The 25332-nt window shown below is 37.3% G+C and overlaps 1 protein-coding gene across 2 annotated transcripts; it reads right to left on the bottom strand.

Moving 5' to 3' along the window:
- Positions 1–230: 230 nt before the first annotated feature.
- Positions 231–18613, bottom strand: IRAK1BP1 (interleukin 1 receptor associated kinase 1 binding protein 1). Of its 2 annotated transcripts, XM_047733859.1 has the most exons (4): positions 18093–18591; positions 9675–9740; positions 632–762; positions 231–531 (listed from the first exon to the last, which is right to left on the bottom strand). In XM_047733859.1, exons 1-4 carry the CDS (start codon positions 18405–18407, stop codon positions 261–263), a joined length of 783 nt encoding a protein of 260 aa, XP_047589815.1. In that variant the 5' UTR covers positions 18408–18591; the 3' UTR covers positions 231–260. The 2 variants fall into 2 exon arrangements, with proteins under 2 accessions (XP_047589815.1, XP_047589816.1); XM_047733860.1 differs by lacking the exon at positions 9675–9740 and having other exon boundaries at positions 18093–18613.
- Between the last annotated feature and the right edge of the window lie 6719 nt (positions 18614–25332).

The following is a 25332-nucleotide window of genomic DNA, read 5'->3' as shown; positions in this document are numbered from 1 at the left end:
AGATGCAGGACTCAATTCCTGGACGCTGGGACCATGACCTGAGCGGAAGGCAGCGGCTTAACCAACTGAGCCACCCAGGCGTCCCCCCATACTAAGTTTTTAAAAATAGAAAGTAAACCTAGGTATTTGTGGAACTATATTCAAGGACTGACAGATTGGGAGAAACACTTTATAGAATATACAATATATATTTTCAGGACAAAGCAAACATAGAAAGTATAAAAATAAAATGATACAAACAATATATTTTAGTTGGAATTTCAGAGGTTTTTTCTTTTCTTCTCTTTGCCCTTTACTTCAAAAGTTATAAATACTTTTGAAGCAGCATGTATTGTTGCACTTTTGATTTTTTGTTGTATGGTTAATGAACCTGAGAGTCTGGATGACTGGAGATCATCTATCTGGCCTTCCCATTCTTTTGTTTCTTCTTCTTTGATTAATAAAGGTTTTCCTAGAGTTTGGCCAACAACGTTACAGACTTCTTGAGCTTTGCGCCGTGCGTTCTCAACAGCAACAAGACAGGCCTTTCGTCTTAGGAATTTAAATGCAGACATTATTAATATGACATTCAATGAACTCTAAAACTGAATAGTTTTAATTGGTAATTTAGTTAAAGATGTACTTAACTTACCGAAGATTCTCAACAGAACTTGGAGTATGATAGAACTGGGGTTGGCTGATGACAACAGAGCTATCTAACTTTTCAATAAGAAAGTTACAAATATTTTGCATTTTTCCAAATTCAGTAAATGTAATGCAGACCTGTAAATGAAATGACACTTGAAATTATTTTCATGGTTGATGCATTCTTTCAAAATTTTCTCTAAATGTGAGTAAAAAAAGTAAAGCCAGAGAATAATGAGGACATTTTATAATATGTGACAGATAAGCCTACTTGACCCTTACAACTAAATTATTATACTTTATTAAATTTTTTAAAAGTAGTGTCTCAACTTTTCAACGTATGAAATTCAGCTGTAATAACTAATGATCTTGTCTGTTAATTCTAATATCTACATTGGTTCTGGATGGGTTTGATTCTTTTTTCCTTATTGTGAGCTTTATTTCCATGCTATTTTGCATGCAAGGTAATCTTTGTAAATTAACTTTATGGGAGGTATTGGATATTCTTGTATTTCTATAAATACTGATCGCTTTAGGTTTGCTTTTAAGATTTACTGGCTCAGTTGGTTGGACCTCTGCCTTCAGCTGGGGTCATGATTCCAGGGTCCTGGGATGGAGCCCCGCATCAGGCTCCCTGCTCAGTGGGGAGTCTGCTTCTCCCTCTGCCTCCCTACCCCCAGCCCATCTTAGCTCCCTCTCTTGCTTGCTTGCTCTCAAAGAAATTAAAAAACAAACAAAAAACTTGTTAGGTGGGATTAATGTTCAATCTGGTGCTAATTATTACCCCCTAATGAGTATAGAGAAGTGTCTATACTCCACCTCATGCCCTATGAATCAAGATTTTCTAGTCTGGCTGGTGTTGTACCCCAGCCTTATATGAACCCCAAACACTATTTCCTCTAATTTTTTTGGTGATTTTTTTCCTAGCCTCAGGTCATTTCTGCACATGTATGTGCTAATGGGTATTCTGCTGAATACTTGAGGGAATGGGGGAGGTGTCCCCTCTAGTTCTCTGAAGACCTCTCTTTGTGTAGCCCTCGACTCTCCTACAAACTCTAGCCGTCTTGTTTGGGCTCTCAATTCCACTTCCTTAATACAAGGAGTTTGCCAGGCTCTGTGTGGTTTCCCTTCCCTCTGAAGCTGCCTGGACACTCTTAACACAGCAATATGGACACAGTAGGACTTTTTTTTTCCCCCCAAGATTTTATTTATTTGAGAGAGAGAGAGAACGAGTTGGGGGAGGGACAGAGGGAGAGCGGGAAGCAGGCTCTCACCTGAGCAGGAAGACCCAACACTGCACACTGCATGGGGCTGGATCCCAGGATCATGACCTAAGCCAAAGGCAGATTTTTTTTTTTTTTAAAGGTTTTATTTATTTATTTGACAGAGAGAGATCGTAAGTAGGCAGGCAGGCAGAGAAAGAGAGGGAAGCAGGCTCCCTGCCGAGCAGAAAGCCCGATGCAGGGCTCGATCCCAGAACCCTGAGATCATGACCTGAGCCGAAGGCAGAGGCTTTAACCCACTGAGCCACCCAGGCGCCCCCCAAAGGCAGATTCTTAAGTGACTGAGCCACCCAAGCACACCAACACGGTAGGACTTTTTGTTTCTTTTTTCTCCGGGATCACTGTGTTTCACTTCCTTATAATCACTCTTTGAAAAGCACTCTTTCACATACTTTGTACATTTTTTGGTTTCAGGTGGGAAGGTAAATCTGGTCCATGTTATTCTATCTCAGACAGAAGCAGAAGTCTTGTCTGTCTTTTTAAGAGAAGTCTTATAAGTATTTTTTTTTTTAAACTACTGTATGGTATCAGTCAAAATATCAATCTGTTAGTCAAAAATCAATATCCCCAGCCTCATCCAGGTTGCTAGTTTTTAACCTCTGAATAGTTAAAAAATTTGCCTTTCCTTCCTGGTTGAAAAATCAAAGTTCCAAAATGCCCGTAGGCTACCTTTAATAATAAATACAGGGGGCTCGGCTTAGGTCATGATTTCAGGGTGTGAGATTGAGCCCCTTGCCAGCTCTGTGCTCAGTAGAGAGTCTGCTTGAAGATTATCTCCCTCTGCCTCCTCTGCCACTTGTGCTCTCTCTTTCTCGCTCTCAAATAATCTTTAAAAAGGAATGAAAAATGAAAGGGATGCCTGGGTAGCTCAGTTGGTTAAGCAGGTGACTTGATTTTGGCTCAGGTCATGATATCAGGGTTGTGAGATTAAGATTCTCTCTCTCCCTCTGTCCCTCCTCACTGCCTGTGTGCTCACTCTCCCTAAAAAAAGAAAAAAAAAAAAGACAATACTTTTCTGCATTTGCATAGTGTATGGAAAAAATCCTCTGTCTCTTGTTGCTATATTTAATCTGTAAGAGTGTCACAGAGGCACTGTATATACATTTCATTACATGTTATGAAACATAAGATTTACAGTGCCTCTGTGGAGTTGGAAGGTAACTAAATTTGAGAGTTTTTGAGAGTTCAAAGGGTTTCTTTGCATGCAGATTAAAGTGAATGAGCATAACAGGTTCCAAGTATCAACAAAAGCAATTCTTTGCTACATAAGTGCCCTTGAATTAAACTTTATTATTTTTTTTAATTTTATTATTATTATTTTTTTAAAGATTTTATTTATTTGACAGAGAGCACAAGTAGGCAGACAGGCAGGCAGAGAGAGAGGAGGAAGCAGGCTCCCCGCTGAGCAGAAGGCCCCAATGCGGGGCTCGATCCCAGGACCCTGAGATCATGACCTGAGCTGAAGGCAGAGGCTTAACCCACTGAGCCACCCAGGCACCCCTTTATTTTTTTTTTTTAAGATTTATTTTAGAGTGAGAGAGTGAACAAATGTGGGGGAGGAGCAGGATAGGGAGCCAGAAACTTTAGCAGACTCCCTGTTGAGCTCAGAATCTGATGCAGGGTTTGATCTCAAGAACTTGAGATAATGACCTGAGTGGAAACTAAGAGTCGGACACTGACTGCGACACAGGGCCCTGAAATAAATTTTATTTAAAAAAAAAATTCCAATTTCTACTCTTGACAGCTTAAAATGAAAATAGTGTTTATAAATATATACCCACTTTGCTATGATACATGCTGAATCTTTTGTATGCATCCTTGGTATTCTTTGCTATTAAAAAAAAAAAAAAGCGGGGGGGGGGGAGCGCCTGGGTGGCTCAGTGGGTTAAAGCCTCTGCCTTCAGCTCAGGTCATGATCGCAGGTTCCTGGGATGGAGCCCCACATCAGGCTCTCTGCTCAGCGGGGAGCCTGCTTCTTCCTCTCTCTCTGCCTGCCTCTGCCTACTTGTGATCTCTCTCTGTCAAATAAATAAATAAAATCTTAAAAAAAAAAAAAGTAGTAGTATATGGAAGGACAGTGAAAATTCCTAAGCAGTTTGAAGAAAAGATAGTAGTTCTTTCTTTTTCAATTCCCTACCACCCCTAATTATCTGAGGCAAATCTAGTCCCACAGAATCAGGTTTAACATGTGGTGCTTACCTGCTCTATGTCTAGAAATAACAGGAAAAGCGATCTGTTGAGATCAGCTTCAGAGTTGCACAGACACGATTTTCTCTGCCCTGCATCCTTCTTATCACTACCATGACTTACAAAGTTAGCAGATGAGCTTTTAGAGCTACATCTACATTGGTGAACAGACTATCAGCTCTTTGTCTTTGTCCCAAAGCACGGACAAACTATAGTTTAGGAATGTGTGGGTTAAATGATTAGCAAGAAGTAAATTAGGTAGAAAAAAACCTTTATTCTGCTTTTTCTAAAAGTTTAAGAACAGTTTTAAGCCTTCCAATGCCCTGAACTTCTTTTAAATTCAGCAATGTGGTGTATAATCAATACAGAGCTAGGTAGAAATCCAAGTTAATGAGGCAGAGTCACTTTACTAAAGAATAGAGGTGTTGAATCACAATATTTAAAAAGAGGTATTCAGGATAAAAAACTTTTAATCTATCTCATACACCGCAGATAAAAAAATTCAAGATAAATTCATATATCATATTCAAAATCCTCTAATGTTTCATCAGGGTAAAATAATGTGATTACAAATGTATACACATATATAGATTTTATATATATTTTGTACTAACTATATTAAATTACAAAACAGATTGAGACATAAATGCTTCCCATCTCTTTGGTCAAGAAGAATCATTAGTTTAGAAATTTTAGTACTGAAAAAGAAACTGAACTCCAAAATAGGTGGTGGGTTTTTTTCCTGTTTTTTTAAGTAAATTCTGCCCCCTAACATGGAGCTCGAATTCATGATCCCAAGATCAAGGGCTGCATGCTCTGCTGACTCAGCCAGCCAGATACCCCAAAAATAGGAGATTTTAAGTGCTTTCAATGAATTTGTCTCCTTTTAGATAAGTAAAACCTGTTTATTAAAACGAGACTGCAAACGAGACTTCTGAATTATTGCTACTCTCAATTACCATAAAAAAAAAAACTGGCCAAAGGCCTCTTTAAAAATACTTTGAGTTCTAATTTCGAAAAAAAGTTCAGCGGATAACACTGAACAAACTGCATGTAGTAGGGTAGATGCTTTTCAATTCTAAGCAGGATTCTAGAACAGATTATTTTAAAAATTAGTTTGTAAGAAATTAGAAAAAAAAGAAAAAAGGTTTCTGTGAGAAGGAAAGAAGATAAGGCCCTTTGTTCTATCATTGGTTATATCATTTTGTACTAAATGCCACAAAATTGCCACAGGCCTCAAATACTTTGCATATTTTCTTTTGTCATTTTGCCACAATCTGTTCTTATCTTCCCTCTTTAAATCACTGCTTTCTTAGTCCTGTCTCTGAAGAAAAGAATACAAATCTTTCTCATTTTAATGGTCCTTCAACAAGGCACTGGAACAACAAAATAAGAACACAGGAACTAAAGACTATAAATCTTGTAAGGTTCTGTAAGTATTGAGTTTCTTATGAGATATTAAGTCGAAAACAAATCTGACTTTTAACTTTGCTTTTATTCCTGAGAGCGAAGTTCACCAACTCAGTGCTTCTCTTCTAAACTCTATCTTTTGAACCACTGCCAAATTATTTCTATCCAAAGGCTAATCTATTGAGGATGTAGATTTTAGATTAAGAACAAGTCATCATGTACTAAACTTGACTTCCTAGCTGGAAAGTTATCAGAGAAATACTATAGCAATAAAGTATTTGTATTTTACTTATTTAAATAAATCTTAAGATATACTGACATATAGTCTTCATGGCAACATTGTTGGTTAGTGTCATAGTTGATTAATGCTACTTAATATTTTTATTAATTACACAGATGGGTACACAGATGAGCAGATCAGCAGGTGAGAGAATGCTGGCAGGATGGACTGTAAACCCTGCTTGATAAAATCAAGATCCAAAAAGATCCTAACAGGCTGGAAATACAGGTCAAATCTAGTGGATAAAATTTTACAGAGGTAAATTTAAACACTTACATTTCATTTTGAAATAGCAATAACAAAGTATAAAATAGGAGAAATATGACTTAAAAGCAGCAGGTGAGAAAGTTCAGTTAATTGTAATTACTAATTAGGACTGTGAGCTCAAAAGAAGGTAACAGTGTGATGCGAGTATAAGAAGTTCAGTCTTAAACATTCCAGGATAAAGGAGATAATCATCTTTCCCTACTACTGATTGGCTAAATCACAATTAGGACACTATAGCTGCAGGTGCTTTAGATGGAAATAGGTTAGCTCAATAGTTTGTCTTACTATAAGAAATGACTAAAGAAACTAGGGAGTCTTACTCCTGGAGAAGAAAAAAGCATCAACAGGCTACTGAACCTCAAGTATCTATCTGAAGGAACAAGTTTAGTCTTTTGTTCTTGGAGAGGTGCATAATGGAGGAATACTAGTAAGTCAATTCTGGCTTAATGTTACAACATTTTGTATTGATTAGATGTCTGAAAATGGAATAAACTTTTTATATTCATGCACTTACATAATTTCTAACTTTCTTTTAATTTTAAAGAGAAGCAGCAGGGTAGGTGGGAGTTTAGATAAAAAATCTCTGAAGTCCCTTTCAGGATGAAAATTTTAGTTATTATGTAATGTTCTACCATCTGATCTTACTTTATATATTTAACTGCCCATGAGAATACTGGTATGTTAGACATTATTTTGTACCTTGTGACCCCTGGTCTCCACTGACTGCAGATGGCAGGATATAAGAATTCTGGCTATCGAGGAACCCTATATAAAATATAATCAGATTCTCTGAAGAAATTGAGTACATGACGTTAAGAAATAAGAATAGCAGAAGGAAGATGAGCAGTGTTTAGCCAAGTCCTCATTTAGTCATGTTCTTATAGCAAAACAAGCAGCTCTAATGCATTTTCAGTAACTGCACAGTGAGTCCCTAAAACAACTCAATCTGAAAAACATGCCAGTTTTCCATGAAGCCTGTCTGTGTATTTGCTGGGGCCATTCTTTTTATTCCTTACTTCCTGGTGTTACTCTCACAATAAACCCAATTTACTTAAGATAATCTGAGCCAATGAACATTCACTATAGCCTGAAATTCTGACAGGCAGTAACTACTGGCGGAGTTCCAGAGTAACTTCCGCCTTTTGATCTCCATAATATGGAATCTTACTACTTTGTTCTTCCCTCTGTTGTGATTTTTTTTTTTTTTTGGACATCTAATCTCTACTGTGAATATCACCCAAAAAGCCCCAAATTGAAAACCTATTTTAAGAAAACAATTGATATGAGACAATGATATCATAGTGTATATAATAAAAATCATTAAAAATTATATTAAAACTTTTCACATCTGAGAAGTTTCATACTCCTTTTTTTAAATAACTCCCTTTTTAAAAAACTATAGTTAGCACACATGTTACATTAGTTTCAGGTATATAACACAGTGATTGAGCAAATCTATACTTTTTTTTTTTTTTTTTTTTTTAATTTTAAGTAATCTCTACACCCAATATGGGGCTAGAACTTATCAACACCAAGATGGAGAGTCACATGCTCCACCAACCAACCCAGCCGGCCAGGTGCCCCAACAAGTCTATACTTTGGGCTCTGCTCACCAGAAGTGTGTGTGGCTACCATCTGTCACCATACAACACTAATACTATTGACTGTATGCCCTATGCTGTACCTTTCATTTCTGTGACTTACTCATTCCATAACTGGAAGACTATACCTCTCACTCCCCACACTTCCCTTCACCCATTTTGTCCATTCCCTCAGACCCTTTTCATCCTGTTTTGAAAGATACTTTTTAGTCCCAACTACTATAAAATAAATTTTGTCATGTGGATCCCTAAAATTATCATGAGTAATTTTAAAACTCCTTGAGATAGTTCAATTAATTGATAATCTTAAGTGGTGAAATCACAAAACTATTAAATTAAGTATTGGAACAACAATGTTTGTAAAAATTACTATCTCAAAGAGGTAAGAAGCCAGGATTCTAATTTCCATTCTAATTCTTATAAAAGTCTTTGAGAAGTCTAAGCCCAAGTTATTTGAGATTAAAGTCACATCCTTAATATTAGAAAAATAATCTATTATCTGCCTGAAGGGCAGATGATTTCTTAAGCTATTTCCCACCTCTAACGATAAGGGTTATCTGACTAGATCAGTAAGAGTCCACTCTAACTCCATTCTTGTTTGCTTCCTGTGACAGGAGGCAGTATGGACCTAGCACCTATCCTAAGATGTTTGGAAGCTGAAACAACAACTGTCCTATAACCTAGCCACAGCTATACATACTCTGATTTCATGAAATCCTGATCATAAAAATCTATAAAGATAAGTAAAAAGTATAGGCAGTTGTAGGAACTAAATGTTATCATTGAGTGCATAAAAAATATTTTGTTCTTCTTAATCTGGGCAAAGGTTGAGTGATTTTTATTTTGTTATTTTTAAAATTATTTTAAAGACTTTATTTTAGTTTTAAAGATTTTATTTATTTGAGAGAGAAAGAGAGCGGATGAACAAGAGGAGAGGGAGAGGGGGAGGGACAAGTAGACTCCCTGGTGAGGAAAGAGCCCAACATGGGCTTGGGGCTCCATCCCAGGATCCTGAGATCATGACCTGAGCTAAGTCAGAGGATTAACTGACTGAGCCACCTAGATGCCCCTTAAAGATTTTATTTTTAAGTAATCTGTACACTCAATGTGAGGCTTGAACTCACAACCCCAGGATCAAGAGTTGAAAGCTCTACTAACTAAGCCAGCAAGGTGCCCCAAGTGGTTTTTATTTTTGAAGATTTATTCATTTTAGAGAGAGAGAGTGTGTGCATGTATATGTGGAGAGGGAGAGAGAGAATCTCAGACTCCTTAGTGAACACAGAGCCCAAAGTGGAACTCATCTCATGACCCTGAGTTTATGACCTGAAGCAAAATCAAGAGTCTGATGCTTAACCAACTGAGCCACAAAGGAGCCCACAAGTGGTTTTATTTTTAAATAAAATTTAACTTACTACAACACAGTAAAATTGCATTACAAAAGAAAAGAATGTTGAAAAGTGTTTTAATCCTTATGTTTATTAATTTGTTTTATCTGAGAAGAAATTTCTCTCCTATAGTGTTTCCTGCTTACAAAGTGATAACTTTATTACAATTTTATTAGGTGGCAATTAACTGCCACTTCCTCCTTACTATTTTTATTCCATTTCAAAATTATTTCTCTCAAATAAATCTCATTAAAATTTATTTTAAAAGTTCACACAGGGGCGCTTGGCTGGCTCAGTGGGAAAAGCATGTGACTCTTGATCTTGAGGTCCTGAATTCAAGCCCCATGTTGGTTGTAGAGATTACTAAAGATTGTAGATTGTAGAGATTACTAAAGATTGTATTACTAAAGATTGCTAAAGATTTACTAAAGAATCACTAAAGATTGTAGAGATTACTAAAAAAACTAAGTAAACAAAAAAACTCCAGATACTAATACCAAGAGTGATTTTGAGGAAAATAATCTTTTATTAATACCATGAGAAGAATTTCTCCTGTACCTTTCAAGTACAAAAATAAATGCAAATTGTTCCCACAAAGTCATGCTGTTTCCAATTATTTGTCATGATAAGTACATACCTCTGCTTCCATGTGATAAGCATTTTCCACTCTTCTAAAATCCTTTGTCACAGTTACATTTTCTGCCTGAAGCAGAAAGTACAAGAGTATGATTACTAATGGTTTGGCTCCTAAATGCAGTGACTCTAAAACATAAAATAGAAACCTGAACTTACTAAGATCAGAATGACAGAGTATGTGGAAAGAACTGGTTTGCTTTATGTTTAAAACTTTCCTAAAAGTTACATAAAATAAATTCAAAGTTTATAAATATTTGCTGAAAATTTCATCATAATCGTCACTTCATTTGTAGTAATTTTTATTTACATTAGTACAAAAAGTAGGAACTTAAGAGTGGTATACAAATGAGGAATTATTTGTACATAAAGCATTCTGAATGTTACAGGAGTATGCCTGCTGATCATGCTAAATAAACCTAAATTTGTTTCAGTGTAGTTATATTCCTGGTAATGAGAAAATATGAGATTTTCTGCTTAACTATAGGGTAATGGTTCCTAAGATAGAAGGAATTTTGTTCCCCACGGAAATTTGTTAATGTCTGGAGGCATATTCGATTGTTAAAATGGGTTAGGGGAGTACACTAATGTGATGTAGTAAGTAGACAGTGTGAATAAATGGTCCTGTTTACCAGGAACCAAGGGGGTTCCTGAGATATGGGACTATCAGTTGCAAAACTGGGACAGTCCTAGGTAAATCAGGACAAGTTGGTCACCTGATGGGTAGGGGCCAGGAATATAACTAAATATTCTACAGTGCATAGGACAGCTCCCCATAACAAAGATTGTATTCATTGAGGATGTTAAAAATAATGCTGAGATTGGGAAATCCTGCGATATCGGCTACAAACTAAAAAATACTAAAATATACTGGCCTAGTCCATTAAGTTTTCCCAATTACACTCCTGGGAAGCTATTTTATATCCAAATATAAAGGGCCAATTTTAAAACACAAAACAGTCAGTATAAGAATAACTAAAGTCTATGAAGGCAACAAGGTAACATTCTCAATAGATATAAAAAACCATGTTATGGCAAGAGTAAATTAAAAAGGATAAACATGAAGAAAGCCATAAAACCTCACAGAAAAAATGCTTAAGTAAATGGACCAGGACACAATATTATAAAATCAGCAATTCTCCTGAAATTAATACATAAACAGTACAAAATATGAACAGAAGTTTTATTTGGAGTGCAGAATTTTATACTGTCTGGACTTTCTGACTGTATCTTCATGGTGTCATTTAACATGTCCCTCACAGACAGGAAATCTTTTTAGTAGAAAAGTAATGAGAGAAGTTGCCCTACAGATGTTTTACAAAGATATAATTACAAAGATGTAATTAAATAATGTGGTACTAATGAAAAGAACTAGTATTCTCAAACTGATCCAAGAATGTCTGGATTGCAAATATAATACCAGTAACATTTCAAACCAGTAGGCACAAGAAGCAGTATGGAATCCTTATATCATACATTCTGCCCCTACTTTTTCTACATAGCAACAATGTGGTTCAAGGTAAATCATCATAGGTCTAAACCACTCAGGATTATCACACCTAACTTGCTACAAGATTATGGTTAAAAATGGGCAGAAATCCAATTGAAGCTAATTAGTATATGCCATTTCTCTGGCCACAAGGACAGATTTAGGTTGTCAATTTACAGTGAACTACAGGAGTATGTGCATATATATGTGTATATATATATATATATATATTCATATATGTATATATGTGTATATATATATTCATTGAGAGAGAGCACACATGGAAGCAGGGGGAGAGGCAGAAGGAGAGGGAGAAGCAGACTTCTTGCTGAGCAAGGAGCCCAAAGTAGGTGGAGGCTCCACCCAGGAACTCAGGATCATGACCTGAGCCAAAGGTAGACGCTTAACTGACTGAGCCACCCAGGCACTCTGGAATATTTGTTTTTATGTGGTTGTGGGAAATAAGAACTATTGTCTTTCTTGTTATGGTACAGTATGTGGTGTAAGGCTTGGAAATGTTGCAGCTGTTTTGGTATAATGCAGGAAGCTGCAGGAAAGTCAGGAGAGCTGCATCAAAATAGAGCCTTAACCACTACATATCTAAAGGGCATATTACTGATTTAAGGTTATGTAAAGCAATACTTTTAAGTTTTTATTAATTTAAAAATTTTTTTTAACACTTTTTATTTTCAAGGCAATTTGAGTTAGGTTCTTGCACAAGCAGTAAGGGATAAGGCATCAGTACAGGGGCACCTGGGTGGCTCAGTGGGTTAAGCCTCTGCCTTCCGCTCAGGTCACGATCCCAGGGTCCAGGGATCGAGCCCCACATCGGGCTCTCTGCTCCGCGGGGAGCCTGCTTCCCCTCTGGTCTCTGCCTGCCTCTCTGCCTACTTGTGATCTCTCTGTCAAATAAATAAATTAATTAAAAAAAAAGACCTCAGTACATGATTTCAGTATAGCAACTTAACCATTTAGGAGAAAATAAAACCTTTTTCCTCATACCAAAATAAATTCTAACATAGCAAATATTTAGTGTAGTATAAAGGGTCCGTAAAGGTTCCAGGAAATATTAGTTAATGGTTATATAACCTTAAGCTTTGGAAGGACCCAATAAGTGTTACACCAAAGGCAAGAGACCTACAGAAAAGATTAATGAATTTGACAAAATAAAACTTAAAAATTTTAAATGTTCAATACTGTAAAAAGTTATATGGCAAAAATAAAATTGGTAAAATTTTTGCAATACATGAAAGACAGAATTACTGATAATCTTAATTTTAATGTTCTCTTAATCTTGAAAAAGAAGAACAAAGCTAGAGGTATCACAACCCCAGATATCAAGATATACTACAAAGCAGCAGTAATCAGAATAGGAAATACTGGCACAAAAATAGACACATAGATGAATGGAATGGAAGAGAGAGCTCAGTAATAATCCCACATTTATATGGCCTATGACAATTAGCTAATCTATGACAAAGGATACAAGAATATATAGTGGGAAAAGGGCAATCTCTTCAACAGATGCTGCTGGGAAACCTGGACAGCTACATGCAAAGAATGAAACTGTACCATTTTCTCATGCCATACATAAAAGTTTACTCAAAATGGATTAAAGACCTAAATGTAAGACTTAAAACCATAAAATTCCTAGAAGAAAACCCAGGCAATAACTTTTTTGACATAGCCATAGAAACATTTTTCTAGGTCTGTCTCTTTTGGCAAGGAAAAACAAAAGCAAAATTAAACTATTGATACTACAAGAAAATCAAAAGCTTTTGCACAGGGAAGGAAATCATCAACAAAACAAAAAGGCAATCTACTGAGTGGGAAAAGATAATTTGCAATTAACCCATAAGGGGTTAATATAAAAAACAGATAAAGAATTTATACAACTTAGCACCACAAAAACAAGTAATTCAATTAAAAAATGGGCAGAGGACCTGAATAGACATTCTTCCAAACAAGGTATAGATGGCCAACAGACACATGAAAAGATGCTCATCACTCATCTCAGGGAAGTGCAAATTAAAACCACAATGAGATATCACCTCATATCTGTCAGAATGGCTAAAATAGAAAACACAAGAAATAACCAATGTTAGTGAGGACGTGGAGAAAAACAAACCCTTGTACATGATTGTTGAGACTGCAAAGTGGTGCAGCCACAAACAGTACGGTGGTTCCTCAAAAAGTTGGAATTACCATACGATCAGTGTAATTCCACTACTAGGTATTTACCCAAAGAAGACAAAAACACTAATTCAAAAAGATGTCTGCATCCTTATGTTTATTGTAGCATTATTTATAATAGCCAAGATATGGAAGCAACCTAAGTGTTCATCTATAGGTGAATGGATAAAGAGGATGTGAGACTGGGGCTCCTGGGTAGCTCAGTTGTTAAGCATCTGCCTTCGGCTCAGGTTATGATCCCAGGATCCTGGGATCCCCTGCTCTGCCTGGGAGCCTGCTTCTCTCTCTCCCACTCCCTCTGCTGTGTTCCCTGTCTCACAGGGTCTCTCTCTGTCAAATAAATAAAATCTTAGAAAAAAAAAAAGTGAGACAGACATTCAGACACACACACACACTGGACTATTAGTCATAAAAAAGGAATGAAATCTTGCCATTTGCAACAATATGGATGTATCTAGAGTATATACTGCTAAGTAATAAGTCAGCCAGAAGACAAATACCATATGATTATATTCATATGTAGAACTTAAAAAAAAAGCAAATGAACAAACAAAAAGAGACCAGAAAAGATTCTTAACTGCAGAGAACAAACCGATGGTTGCCAGAGGGAAGTGGGAAGTAGGATATCGATTGTTATAGGGGATTAGGAGTATAATTATCTTGATGAGCATTGAGAAATGTACAGAATTGTTGAATCATTATACTGTACAGCTGAAACTAATTTTTAGAAGTTCCCATAAATTAATAAAGAAAAGACAATAGAAAAAAATGGACAAAGTATTATGAATTGGCAATTTACATGAAAAAAGCTTAATCTCAAATGTAAAAAAATAAAACACAGGAAATGACAGTAACTTTTTTTGACTACTGAATTGGCAAAATTAAAAAAGAAAATAATACCGATTATGCCAAGAATATATTTGTAGTGAAGATGTAAACTTTTCTCCTAGACTGTAACTTTTTAATTTTTAGATTTTAGATTTAGATTTAATTTAATTTAAGTTAAATTAATTTAAATTAATTTTTAATTTAACTTTTAGAAGTATGTGTAAGCTAGGAATTCATGTCCAAAAAACATATTTAAAAACATGTATAAATACCTAGCAACAAGGAAAATCATTTTGTCACCATTTTTAATAATTAAAGACTGAAGCCAACTCATATGATATGTTCAATCTATTCCTACTACTCCCTATCTTAATCTGGATGCCCCCAGAAACAGACTCTGAGACAAGGATGTGAATACAGGCAGTTAATTTTTAAGATGATCCCAAGAAACACTACTACAGGGGAATGAGAGGTGAAACAAAAGGAAAGCAAGCCATTAAAGTATGTATTGTCAAGCAGTCACCACTGTGGGCAACTGGAACTTATTCCTGCAGAGAAACTCTGGGAATCGGGGCAGAACACATGCTTCAGTTATCCTGCCCAAGGGGTAAGGTCTCTTTCCACTCACTCCTTTCAGCTGTTAGTTGAAGGCTTCTAGCGCTTGAGAGGGCTTGTTAATTTTTTAGTACTACTGGCTGGCCCACTTGTAGGTGGAGCCAGGAAAAACTGCATCCAGAAAAACTGGAAAGGAATTCACAAGTGTTGGCAGATGGAAGTTGGGCCTGTATGCAGACAAATGTGAAGTGCCAAGGGATACAAGTGTGGGGTATCAATAGCATCTGCTACAAACCCTACTTAAAACTCAATCCCCCACTGCCAAGACAATAAAGCAGCAACTTACTGGTTAAGGGCAAGAGTTTGAGGTCAAAATACTTGACTGGAGTCTAAACTCTGCCCCTTCCTACCTGTATGACCTTGGGCAAGCTACCTGCCAATAATCACTCTGATCTTGAGAGTTCTCATCTATAAACAGCGACTGAAATGCCAGTCTCATGTGGTGGGAATGAGTATGAAATGAGATAACATTTGCAAAAGGTCTAGCAATTAAACAGGTGTTTTTTTTTTTTAATCCCAATAATATCCAAACTCCTCAATATAGCAAACAACACCTTCATCCATGTTCTGTCTACAGCTTTCTTCTTCAGTCTTATCCCGATTCTCCTCCATTTTCCCCAGGTAGTCCTGTGTCCTAGCCATGATGCACTGCATATAGAGCTCAGAACACACATACTTGCTGCATTCTAGTGTGGAACTGGAATGCTTTCCTTTCACTGTTCAAGATCTGACACGAGAGTCACTTCCATTATGAAATCTTTCTGGAATCCCTCAAGTAAAATGAACATTATTACCTCTCTTACTCTACTGAATTGTCTCAGGTACATATTTTCTTCACAGCACTTATTATATATTAGTCTATTCCTATCATAAGACTCCTTCATCACAGTGACTAAGTTTTACTCATTCTCTACTTTTGGTGCCCAGAAACATGAATCTATTACATATTTATTGAAAAAAAAATTATGAACCTATGGAGGGAACACACAAACCAGAAAGCAAAATAATTATAGATCATATTAAGTGCTATTTTAAAATGAGCAGTGATAGGAAATGCTTAAAAAATGTTTGATGGTTGAATAAGTAAATACTGCTTAGAACTTTAAAACATTTTTCCATGAAAACAACACTACAAACGAGGGTATGCCTTCACATGTGAAACTACAGATGATCATAAAATTATCTATAATAGAGTTAAATAGTTTATTTAGGGCCTCATTTTTTTTCTTTTAGTCATTCAAAGACCACTTTTTGAGTATATATTATGTGATGTGTATAAAGCATAACCCATGAATGCAAAGCAAGTGATAGAAAATAGTCCAAGCTCTGGAGAAGTTTAGAATATGAAGGAGACACCAGTAAAGCAACAGTTAAAATATAGAATGGTAAGTTTTATTACAAGTGAGGAATGGAACATGGTATGGTAGAGACTAGTGTTATGCTAGAAAAGGAATGCCAAGGAGGTGAGCTTGGTTGGTTCTTAAAGGAAAAAATGGGAGTCAGCTAGTCAAGGAGGGGAGAGAGATGACAGAAAATGAGAGAATTAGGGTCCATCTATTAAGCAAAGGAATGTGGAATATGAGGAGACCTTTAAGTAGGGGAGTGATGTTTAAAAATCCAAAACTCCAAAGTCTAAGATGAATAAAGACTTTGTGAAAACCCATTATAATTCATTCTGAAAAGTAGCATAATTGATTTTTTTGCATTATCTACTGAACAAATGATCTCCATGACTGCATATTTCATTAGCAGAGATAATTGGGAGATTACTGACCTTCTATGTCTTGAACACTGAACCCAAATATAATTATTAAGTCAGATGTAGTAATTTATTGCTTTACATTTTAGAAATTAAAGCCATGTGAACTTGGTATACATTTTATGTAAATAAATTAGGAATTAGTCATATGCAAACAGGACTGCAGCACTAGCAACAGTTTTTTGATGAAAATTTTCTATATATTAAACCATTTAATTCACGTTATTTATAATTAGCATTTGAATTCTTTTATCTTTTTAAAAAAGATTTTATTTATTTATTTGACAGTGAGAGATACGGTGAGAGAAGGAATGCAAGCAGGTGGAGTGGGAGGAGAGAAGAAGGCTTCCCACTGAGGTGGGAGCCTGATGCTGGGCTGGATCCCAGGACGCTGGGATCATGACCTGAGCCGAAAGTAGACACTTAACGACTGAGCCACCCAGGCACCCCTGAATTCTTTCAAACTGTCATTAAGACATCTTTTCCAAATGACTTTTTAAATAATTCTATGTTTGTAAATGCAGTACAAATATATTTTTCCTTAAAATAAAGACTTGCTATTAGGCCTGTGTCATGTCTAACAATAGACAAGAAGCACTTTTATGAACTTGGTGTTATCCTAGATAAATCACAACTCTGGCGTTTCGAGTCCTACTTTCAAGTCCTACTTCTTCATTCCTAGAATGAAGGAAATGAGTTGACCCGTTCTGTGGTTTCTAATTTTCTTGTATTCTAATTATCTGGCGCCAGCTATGGTTAGAACAAATATAGATTTTAGTTTCAAGAAGACAAAAGTTCAAATACCGCCCTGGCTGAAATTGAGAGCATTATTTAACCTCTTTAAATCGAACTAGGGGTATTAAAACCTTACAGAGCTGTCGTTCAGATTACATAAAGCTGGTTCATTTTTTTCTTCTTAGAAGTAGAGTTGAGGTAAGATTTATTTAGTGTTTGGTTCATGAACATCTCTGGTAAGTAGAGGTATTTCATTCATGTGGCATCTACAATATACTGGCTTAACTGTCTTGAAAGTTAAAACTAAAATAACTGCAGAATTTTTTTTTGTCTTTATAAAAGGATAATGGATGCAACTTCCTACCCACGTTACTGTTTGCGAAAAATACTGAAGAACCACTCCACGCGAAGCTTAACAAGGTTAGGAGAGAGCAGGCCGAGTTTTCTTGCACTTGGTAATTGCATAGTGCAGAATCAAAACAAAGAACGATTTACATCTAATGTGTCAAGTCTAACAGTTCCTCATATCAAGGTTAAAAACAAAATCACTGCGGCAAATATCGCCAAATAAAAACCTACTAGATTTGCCTTCTTGCACTTTAAAAGTCAATGGGGCGAATAACTATTTTGTTGGCCGAAGTGTCACTCCGCCAGGTTCTGGCGCTCTGTGATACCAATGAGACCAACACGCCCCAGGCACTGAAGACCCTCCCCATCTCCTCCTGGCTCCAGCGGCCGCCGGGCCGAACCTCCGCCTCCGGTGTTTGCGGTCGGTCCCGTGGCCTCCCCTGCGAAGCTCTCACCTGCAGGCCCTGCTGCTGGAGGCTCTGCGTGATGTAGTCCAGGCGGCGGCAAACGCTCTTCTTGGCCTCAGCCGCCGTCTCCTTGGTGCTGCTCACTAACACCGCCACCTGCGCCCGGTCTGGGCTCGCGGAAAGCTCCGCGGTGCCGCTTACGTGCACCTCACGAGTCGCAGTTTGGGTCTGTGCTGAAGAGAGTGGGCGGCGGAGGCCGGGCAGCAACTCACTGCCCGAGACCACATGGTTCTCCCGGCCCCGGTCAGCCCATGGAACCAGTTCCACGAACACCCGCGACTGAGGGGCCTGTTGCAACGACATAGCGAAGGTAGCTGTGTTTCCATAGCAACGCAGAGCCTACGGCGGCCGAAGGAGCCAAAGTGTTCCAGGGCTTTCTTGAGCGCGGCGCAAAGGATTCCGGGATGGGCTTGGGAGCCCGAGTTTTTTGAGAGTGCGAGCTGTGAGTAGGATTTTGCCCTACCTCCTTTACATGGTGTTGGCTGGGCACGTCATTATAGTTTTAAGCGTGTTTACCTATAGTTTTCAAAGATCGTAGTGAGTTTTCCTTGTGAGAGCTCCGCCTTTCCACGCCCACCGCCCGCGTCTGACACTCTGACTAGCTTACGTCCAGGGAAGCTCCAGGGAGGCCGGGCGGGGCAAAGCCGGACTGCGTTTGTATTAATGCGAGGCCGCTCTGCGATTGTCCCCAGCCTTGCCTAATCTGACTTTACTGTACCCCTTGGATAGAGCTCTTTGAGGCCCCACAGCGCCGTGGTACCCGAGAGATTTCTGTTGGAATGAACTGCTCTCTGCTAGTTTGATCTTGGGGGTTTATAATTTCTAGAGTTTCCGTTTCATTGCCTTTACAGTCATATGGATAATACATTTCACACTTGCCGTATGGTTTTAAGTGCTTGCCATATGGGAAGCAAAGAAAAAATAATGGATAGACGATAGTAGTAATAGATCTGACATCATTTTCGGCTCTTGAATTTTCTCTAAAATTTCTAGAATGGTTCTGGCTTTGAATATGGACAGGAGAGACTCAACAGGTATCAAAGCTCATTCAACATGAACATTGTTGGTGCAGTACTACTAGGCTCCTATCTGTATCCCTTTCTTGAGAGAACACTACAAAATTCAACTGATTGATCCCCACTGGGGGAATTTCTTCTTACCACTAAGTATGTAAAATATATTTTTACATAGATAGTACCCTTCGGTCCCATGAGGGGAAAAAAAAAAAAAAGAAATCCTTTTAAAAATAAGTAATTTAAAAAGAAAGACAAGTATTCTCTTGAGACTGAAAAAGCCAACCCACAATCCTCATGAAGTTTTTCGTTTTTCTCTTATTTTTGATTAGTAAGATAAAAAAATTCAACTAAGTTAGATGGTATCTCCTTCACACTTTCATTTGGTTCATGTCTGGGTTGAAGTAATTTTGTACCTATTTTGATGTTTATTTTTAGCTAAAACTGACTGTGATTATTTTAATTTAAAAACTTTCCTCCAGGGGCGCCTGGGTGGCTCAGTGGGTTAAGCCGCTGCCTTCCGCTCAGGTCATGATCTCAGGGTCCTGGGATCGAGCCCCGCATCGGTCTCTCTGCTTGGCAGGGAGCCTGCTTCCTCCTCTCTCTCTCTGCCTGCTTCTCTGCCTGCTTGTGATCTCTGTCTGTCAATAAATAAATAAAATCTTTAAAAAAAAAAAAACTTTCCTCCATAAATTTTTTATAATTTGAGACCCCCAAAATAGTGTTTCTTGCATTTGGTGGAAAATTCTTTTTCCCTAATGATAAATGTGGAAAAATATCATCTCCAAAATGAATTTATTGAATGAATGAATGTCATTACATTGCCTGTACAAAGCAACAGGGGTTTTTAAGTGCATATAACTATTTAGGATACGATAAAAACATTTAAAGTAAATGGGAAAATGAGTAAATGGTACAGGGGTAATTGATTCGCTATCTGAAAAAAAGAATTGATCTGTATCTTACATCCTACATTGAAAGTAGAATTCAGATGAGATAAAAAAGAACTGGAAGAAGATAAAGGTGAACATAAATATACTGAAAAATGGAAGAACTTTCTTTTTTTTTTTTAAATACCTACCTACAATCTAGCTATCATCTTTTGTCCATCCATCCATCCATCCATCCATCCATCCATCCATCTATCACCATATATATCTTATCTACCTACCTACCAACCTACCTACCTATTAGCTATCAATCTATTATCTGTCATCCATCCTATCTACCAACAGCTATCATCTATTATCTGTCCATCCAGTCTGTCTTTCTTTCTTTCTTATCATCTATCACTTATCTATGATCTATCCATCCATCCATCATATCTATTTCACATTTCTCTATCATCCATCTATCTATAATCTATATCTATTTAATTCTGTGTGGACTGGAAAAACAGAAGAACTTTCTAAGATCAATTTCAAATGTCGCAGCAATTAAAGGTTTGAAAAATTTTACTACACCAAAAAAAACTTCAGTATATAAAACAAATCAAAATAGGTGTGAGGGGCCAAAATAAGTCGGGAAAAATAGTTGTAACGTTTATTTTGGATAAAAGGCTGATAACCTTAATGTTTAGAGAGCTCTAACCAGAAGAAAATAAAAGAAAAATGGATAATAAGCATAGGCAAACTGAATTAGTCAGCTAAGCCTGTTGTAAAAACATACCACAAACTAGGAGGCTTAACAGAAATTTATTTTCTCACATTTCTGGAGACTAACAGTCCAAGATCAAGATGCCCACAGTTTTAGTATCTCCTGAGGCCTCTCTTCGTAATTTGCAGACAACCTTCTCAAGTGTCTTTCCATGGCCTTTCTTAACGTTGGCAAGCATCCCTGGGGTTTCTTCCTCTTCTTGCAACAGCACTAGTCCTAGTGATTTGAGCTCCATGCTTGTAACCTAGTTAAACCTTAATTTCTTCTTTAAGGCTCTATCTCTAAATACAGTCACATGGTGGGGGAGGGGTTAATACTTCAACATATGAATGAGAAGGGAAGACATATAATTTATATAACACAAACCGAGAGAGCAGGAGTACTAAAGCCTGTGTCATGAAGGAAAAATGAAAAATGTTTATTTTCACCAGTAGTTAAAGAAATCAAATTTACTATGGCGAAGTAACTTTTTTGGGATGAGTCATTTTGGTAAATAATAAAGGCAATGGGAAAAAAGAAGAAATAGATAGAAGAGTAATTTTGAAAGAAGAATGAAATTGTTCTTGGTGACAGAACTATATAGTAAATAAGAGAGAAGGATAAGCCGAAGATGACTGAGGTTTTCAGCCAGGATAACTGTGATAGTAAATGAGGATGATGGAGTAAATTTATTTGTTCAATTTATAATGACATGGTTCTCTCTCAGGGTCAAGGCAGAGCTTCTAGCAACCATTTTTAGTAAGATGACCCTCTCCACAATTTGTTTGGATCTGGGATAGGTACCTTATTCAAGCTGGGCCAGTTAGAGGGGTTTTTTGGCTTTGTTTGTTGGTTTGGTTTGGTTTTTAGCATAGGAATTTGTATTTACACCAAATTTAAAAAATTAAGTCTTCAGATGGTGGGCCATGACATGCATTCTTTTTTCCTTTTATTTAAATTCAATTAGCCAACTTATAGTACAGTGGAACAGGATAGAGACCCAGAAACAGACCCTCAAATGTATGGCCAACTCATCTTTGACAAAGCAAGAAAGAATATCCAATGGAAAAAATAAAGTCTCTTCAACAAATGGTGTTGGGAAAATTGGACAGGCTTATTAGAAGCATGACATGCATTCTTTTTTTTTAAATTAATTTTATTTTTTATAAACATATAATATATTTTTATCCCCAGGGGTACAGGTCTGTGAATCACCAGGTTTACATACTTCACAGCACTCACCATAGCACATACCCTCCCCAGTGTCCATAATCCCACCCCCCCTCCCACCCCCCTCCCCCCATCAACCCTCAGTTTGTTTTGTGAGATTAAGAGTCACTTATGGTTTGTCTCCCTCCCAATCCCATCTTGTTTCATTTACTCTTCTCCTACCCCCTTAACCCCCCATGTTGCATCTCCTCTCCCTCATATCAGGGAGATCATATGATAGTTGTCTTTCTCCGATTGACTTATTTCACTAAGCATGATACCCTCTAGTTCCATCCACGTCGTCGCAAATGGCAAGATTTCATTTCTTTTGATGGCTGCATAGTATTCCATTCTGTATATATACCACATCTTCTTTATCCATTCGTCTGTTGATGGACATCTAGGTTCTTTCCATAGTTTGGCTATTGTAGACATTGCTGCTATAAACATTCGGGTGCACGTGCCCCTTCGGATCACTACGTTTGTATCTTTAGGGTAAATACCTAGCAGTGCAATTGCTGGGTCATAGGGTAGTTCTATTTTCAACCTTTTGAGGAACCTCCATGCTGTTTTCCAGAGTGGTTGCACCAGCTTGCATTACCACCAACAGTGTAGGAGGGTTCCCCTTTCTCCGCATCCTCACCAGCATCTGTCATTTCCTGACTTGTTAATTTTAGCCATTCTGACTGGTGTGAGGTGATATCTCATTGTGGTTTTGATTTGTATTTCCCTGATGCCAAGTGATGTGGAGCACTTTTTCATGTGTCTATTGGCCATCTGGATGTCTTCTTTGCAGAACTGTCTGTTCATGTCCTCTGCCCATTTCTTGATTGGATTATTTGTTCTTTGGGTGTTGAGTTTGCTAAGTTCTTTATAGATTTTGGACACTAGCCCTTTATCTGATATGTCATTTGCAAATATCTTCTCCCATTCTGTCAGTTGTCTTTTGGTTTTGTTAACTGTTTCCTTTGCTGTGCAAAAGCTTTTGATCTTGATAAAAATCCCAATAGTTCATTTTTGCCCTTGCTTCCCTTGCTTTTGGCGATGTTCCTAGGAAGATGTTGCTGCGGCTGAGGTCGAAGAGGTTGTTGCCTGTGTTCTCCTCAAGGATTTTGATGGATTCCTTTCTCACATTGAGATCCTTCATCCATTTTGAGTCTATTTTCGTGTGTGGTGTAAGGAAATGATCCAATTTCATTTTTCTGCATGTGGCTGTCCAATTTTCCCAACACCATTTATTGAAGAGGCTGTCTTTTTTCCATTGGACATTCTTTCCTGCTTTGTCAAAGATTAGTTGACCATAGAGTTGAGGGTCTATTTCTGGGCTCTCTATTCTGTTCCATTGATCTATGTGTCTGTTTTTGTGCCAGTACCATGCTGTCTTGATGATGACAGCTTTGTAATAGAGCTTGAAGTCCGGAATTGTGACGCCACCAACTTTGGCTTTCTTTTTCAATATTCCTTTGGCTATTCGAGGTCTTTTATGGTTCCATATAAATTTTAGGATTATTTGTTCCATTTCTTTGAAAAAAATGGATGGTACTTTGATAGGAATTGCATTAAATGTGTAGATTGCTTTAGGTAGCATAGACATTTTCACAATATTTATTCTTCCAATCCAGGAGCATGGAACATTTTTCCATTTCTTTGTGTCTTCCTCAATTTCTTTCATGAGTACTTTATAGTTTTCTGTGTATAGATTCTTAGTCTCTTTCGTTAGGTTTATTCCTAGGTATCTTATAGTTTTGGGTGCAATTATAAATGGGATGGACTCCTTAATTTCTCTTTCTTCTGTCTTGTTGTTGGTGTAGAGAAATGCAACTGATTTCTGTGCATTGATTTTATATCCTGACACTTTACTGAATTCCTGTACAAGTTCTAGCAGTTTTGGAGTGGAGTCTTTTGGGTTTTCCACATATAGTATCATATCATCTGCGAAGAGTGATAGTTTGACTTCTTCTTTGCCGATTTGGATGCCTTTAATTTCCTTTTGTTGTCTGATTGCTGAGGCTAGGACTTCTAGTACTATGTTGAATAGCAGTGGTGATAACGGACATCCCTGCCGTGTTCCTGACCTTAGCGGAAAAGGTTTCAGTTTTTCTCCATTGAGAATTATATTTGTGGTGGGTTTTTCATAGATGGCTTTGATAATATTGAGGTATGTGCCCTCTATCCCTACACTTTGAAGAGTTTTGATCAGGAAGGGAGGCTGTACTTTGTCAAATGCTTTTTCAGCATCTATTGAGAGTATCATATGGTTCTTGTTCTTTCTTTTATTAATGTGTTGTATCACATTGATTGATTTGCGGATGTTGAACCAGCCTTGCAGCCCTGGAATAAATCCCACTTGGTCGTGGTGAATAATCCTTTTAATGTACTGTTGAATCCTATTGGCTAGTATTTTGGCGAGAATTTTTGCATCTGTGTTCATCAAGGATATTGGTCTGTAGTTCTCTTTTTTGATGGGATCCTTGTCTGGTTTTGGGATCAAGATGATGCTGGTCTCATAAAATGAGTTTGGAAGTTTTCCTTCCATTTCTATTTTTTGGAACAGTTTCAGGAGAATAGGAATTAGTTCTTCTTTAAATGTTTGGTAGAATTCCCCCGGGAAGCCGTCTGGCCCTGGGCTTTTGTTTGTTTGGAGATTTTTGATGACTGTTTCAATCTCCTTACTGCTTATGGGTCTGTTGAGGCTTTCTATTTCTTCCTGGTTCAGTTGTGGTAGTTTATATGTCTCTAGGAATGCATCCATTTCTTCCAGATTGTCAAATTTGTTGGCGTAGAGTTGCTCATAGTATGTTCTTATAATTGTCTGTATTTCTTTGGTGTTCGTTGTGATCTCTCCTCTTTCATTCATGATTTTATTTATTTGGATCCTCTCTCTTTTCTTTTTGATAAGTCTGGCCAGGGGTTTATCAATCTTATTAATTCTTTCAAAGAACCAGCTCCTCGTTTCGTTGATTTGTTCTGTTGTTTTTTTGGTTTCTATTTCATTGATTTCTGCTCTGATCTTTATGATTTCTCTTCTCCTGCTGGGTTTAGGCTTTCTTTCCTGTTCTTTCTCCAGCTCCTTTAGGTGTAGGGTTAGGTTGTGTACCTGAGATCTTTCTTGTTTCTTGAGAAAGGCTTGTACTGCTATATAGTTTCCTCTCAGGACTGCCTTTGTTGTGTCCCACAGATTTTGAACCGTTGTGTTTTTATTATCATTTGTTTCCATGAATTTTTTCAATTCTTCTTTAATTTCCTTGTTGACCCATTCATTCTTTAGAAGGATGCTGTTTAGTCTCCATGTATTTGGGTTCTTTCCAAATTTCCTCTTGTGATTGAGTTCTAGCTTCAGAGCATTGTGGTCTGAAAATATGCAGGGAATG

This window comes from Lutra lutra, chromosome 6, assembly GCF_902655055.1.
Source record: "Lutra lutra chromosome 6, mLutLut1.2, whole genome shotgun sequence".
In the NCBI taxonomy this organism is placed as follows: Eukaryota; Metazoa; Chordata; class Mammalia; order Carnivora; family Mustelidae; genus Lutra; species Lutra lutra.
This window is presented reverse-complemented; position numbering and strand designations above follow the sequence as displayed.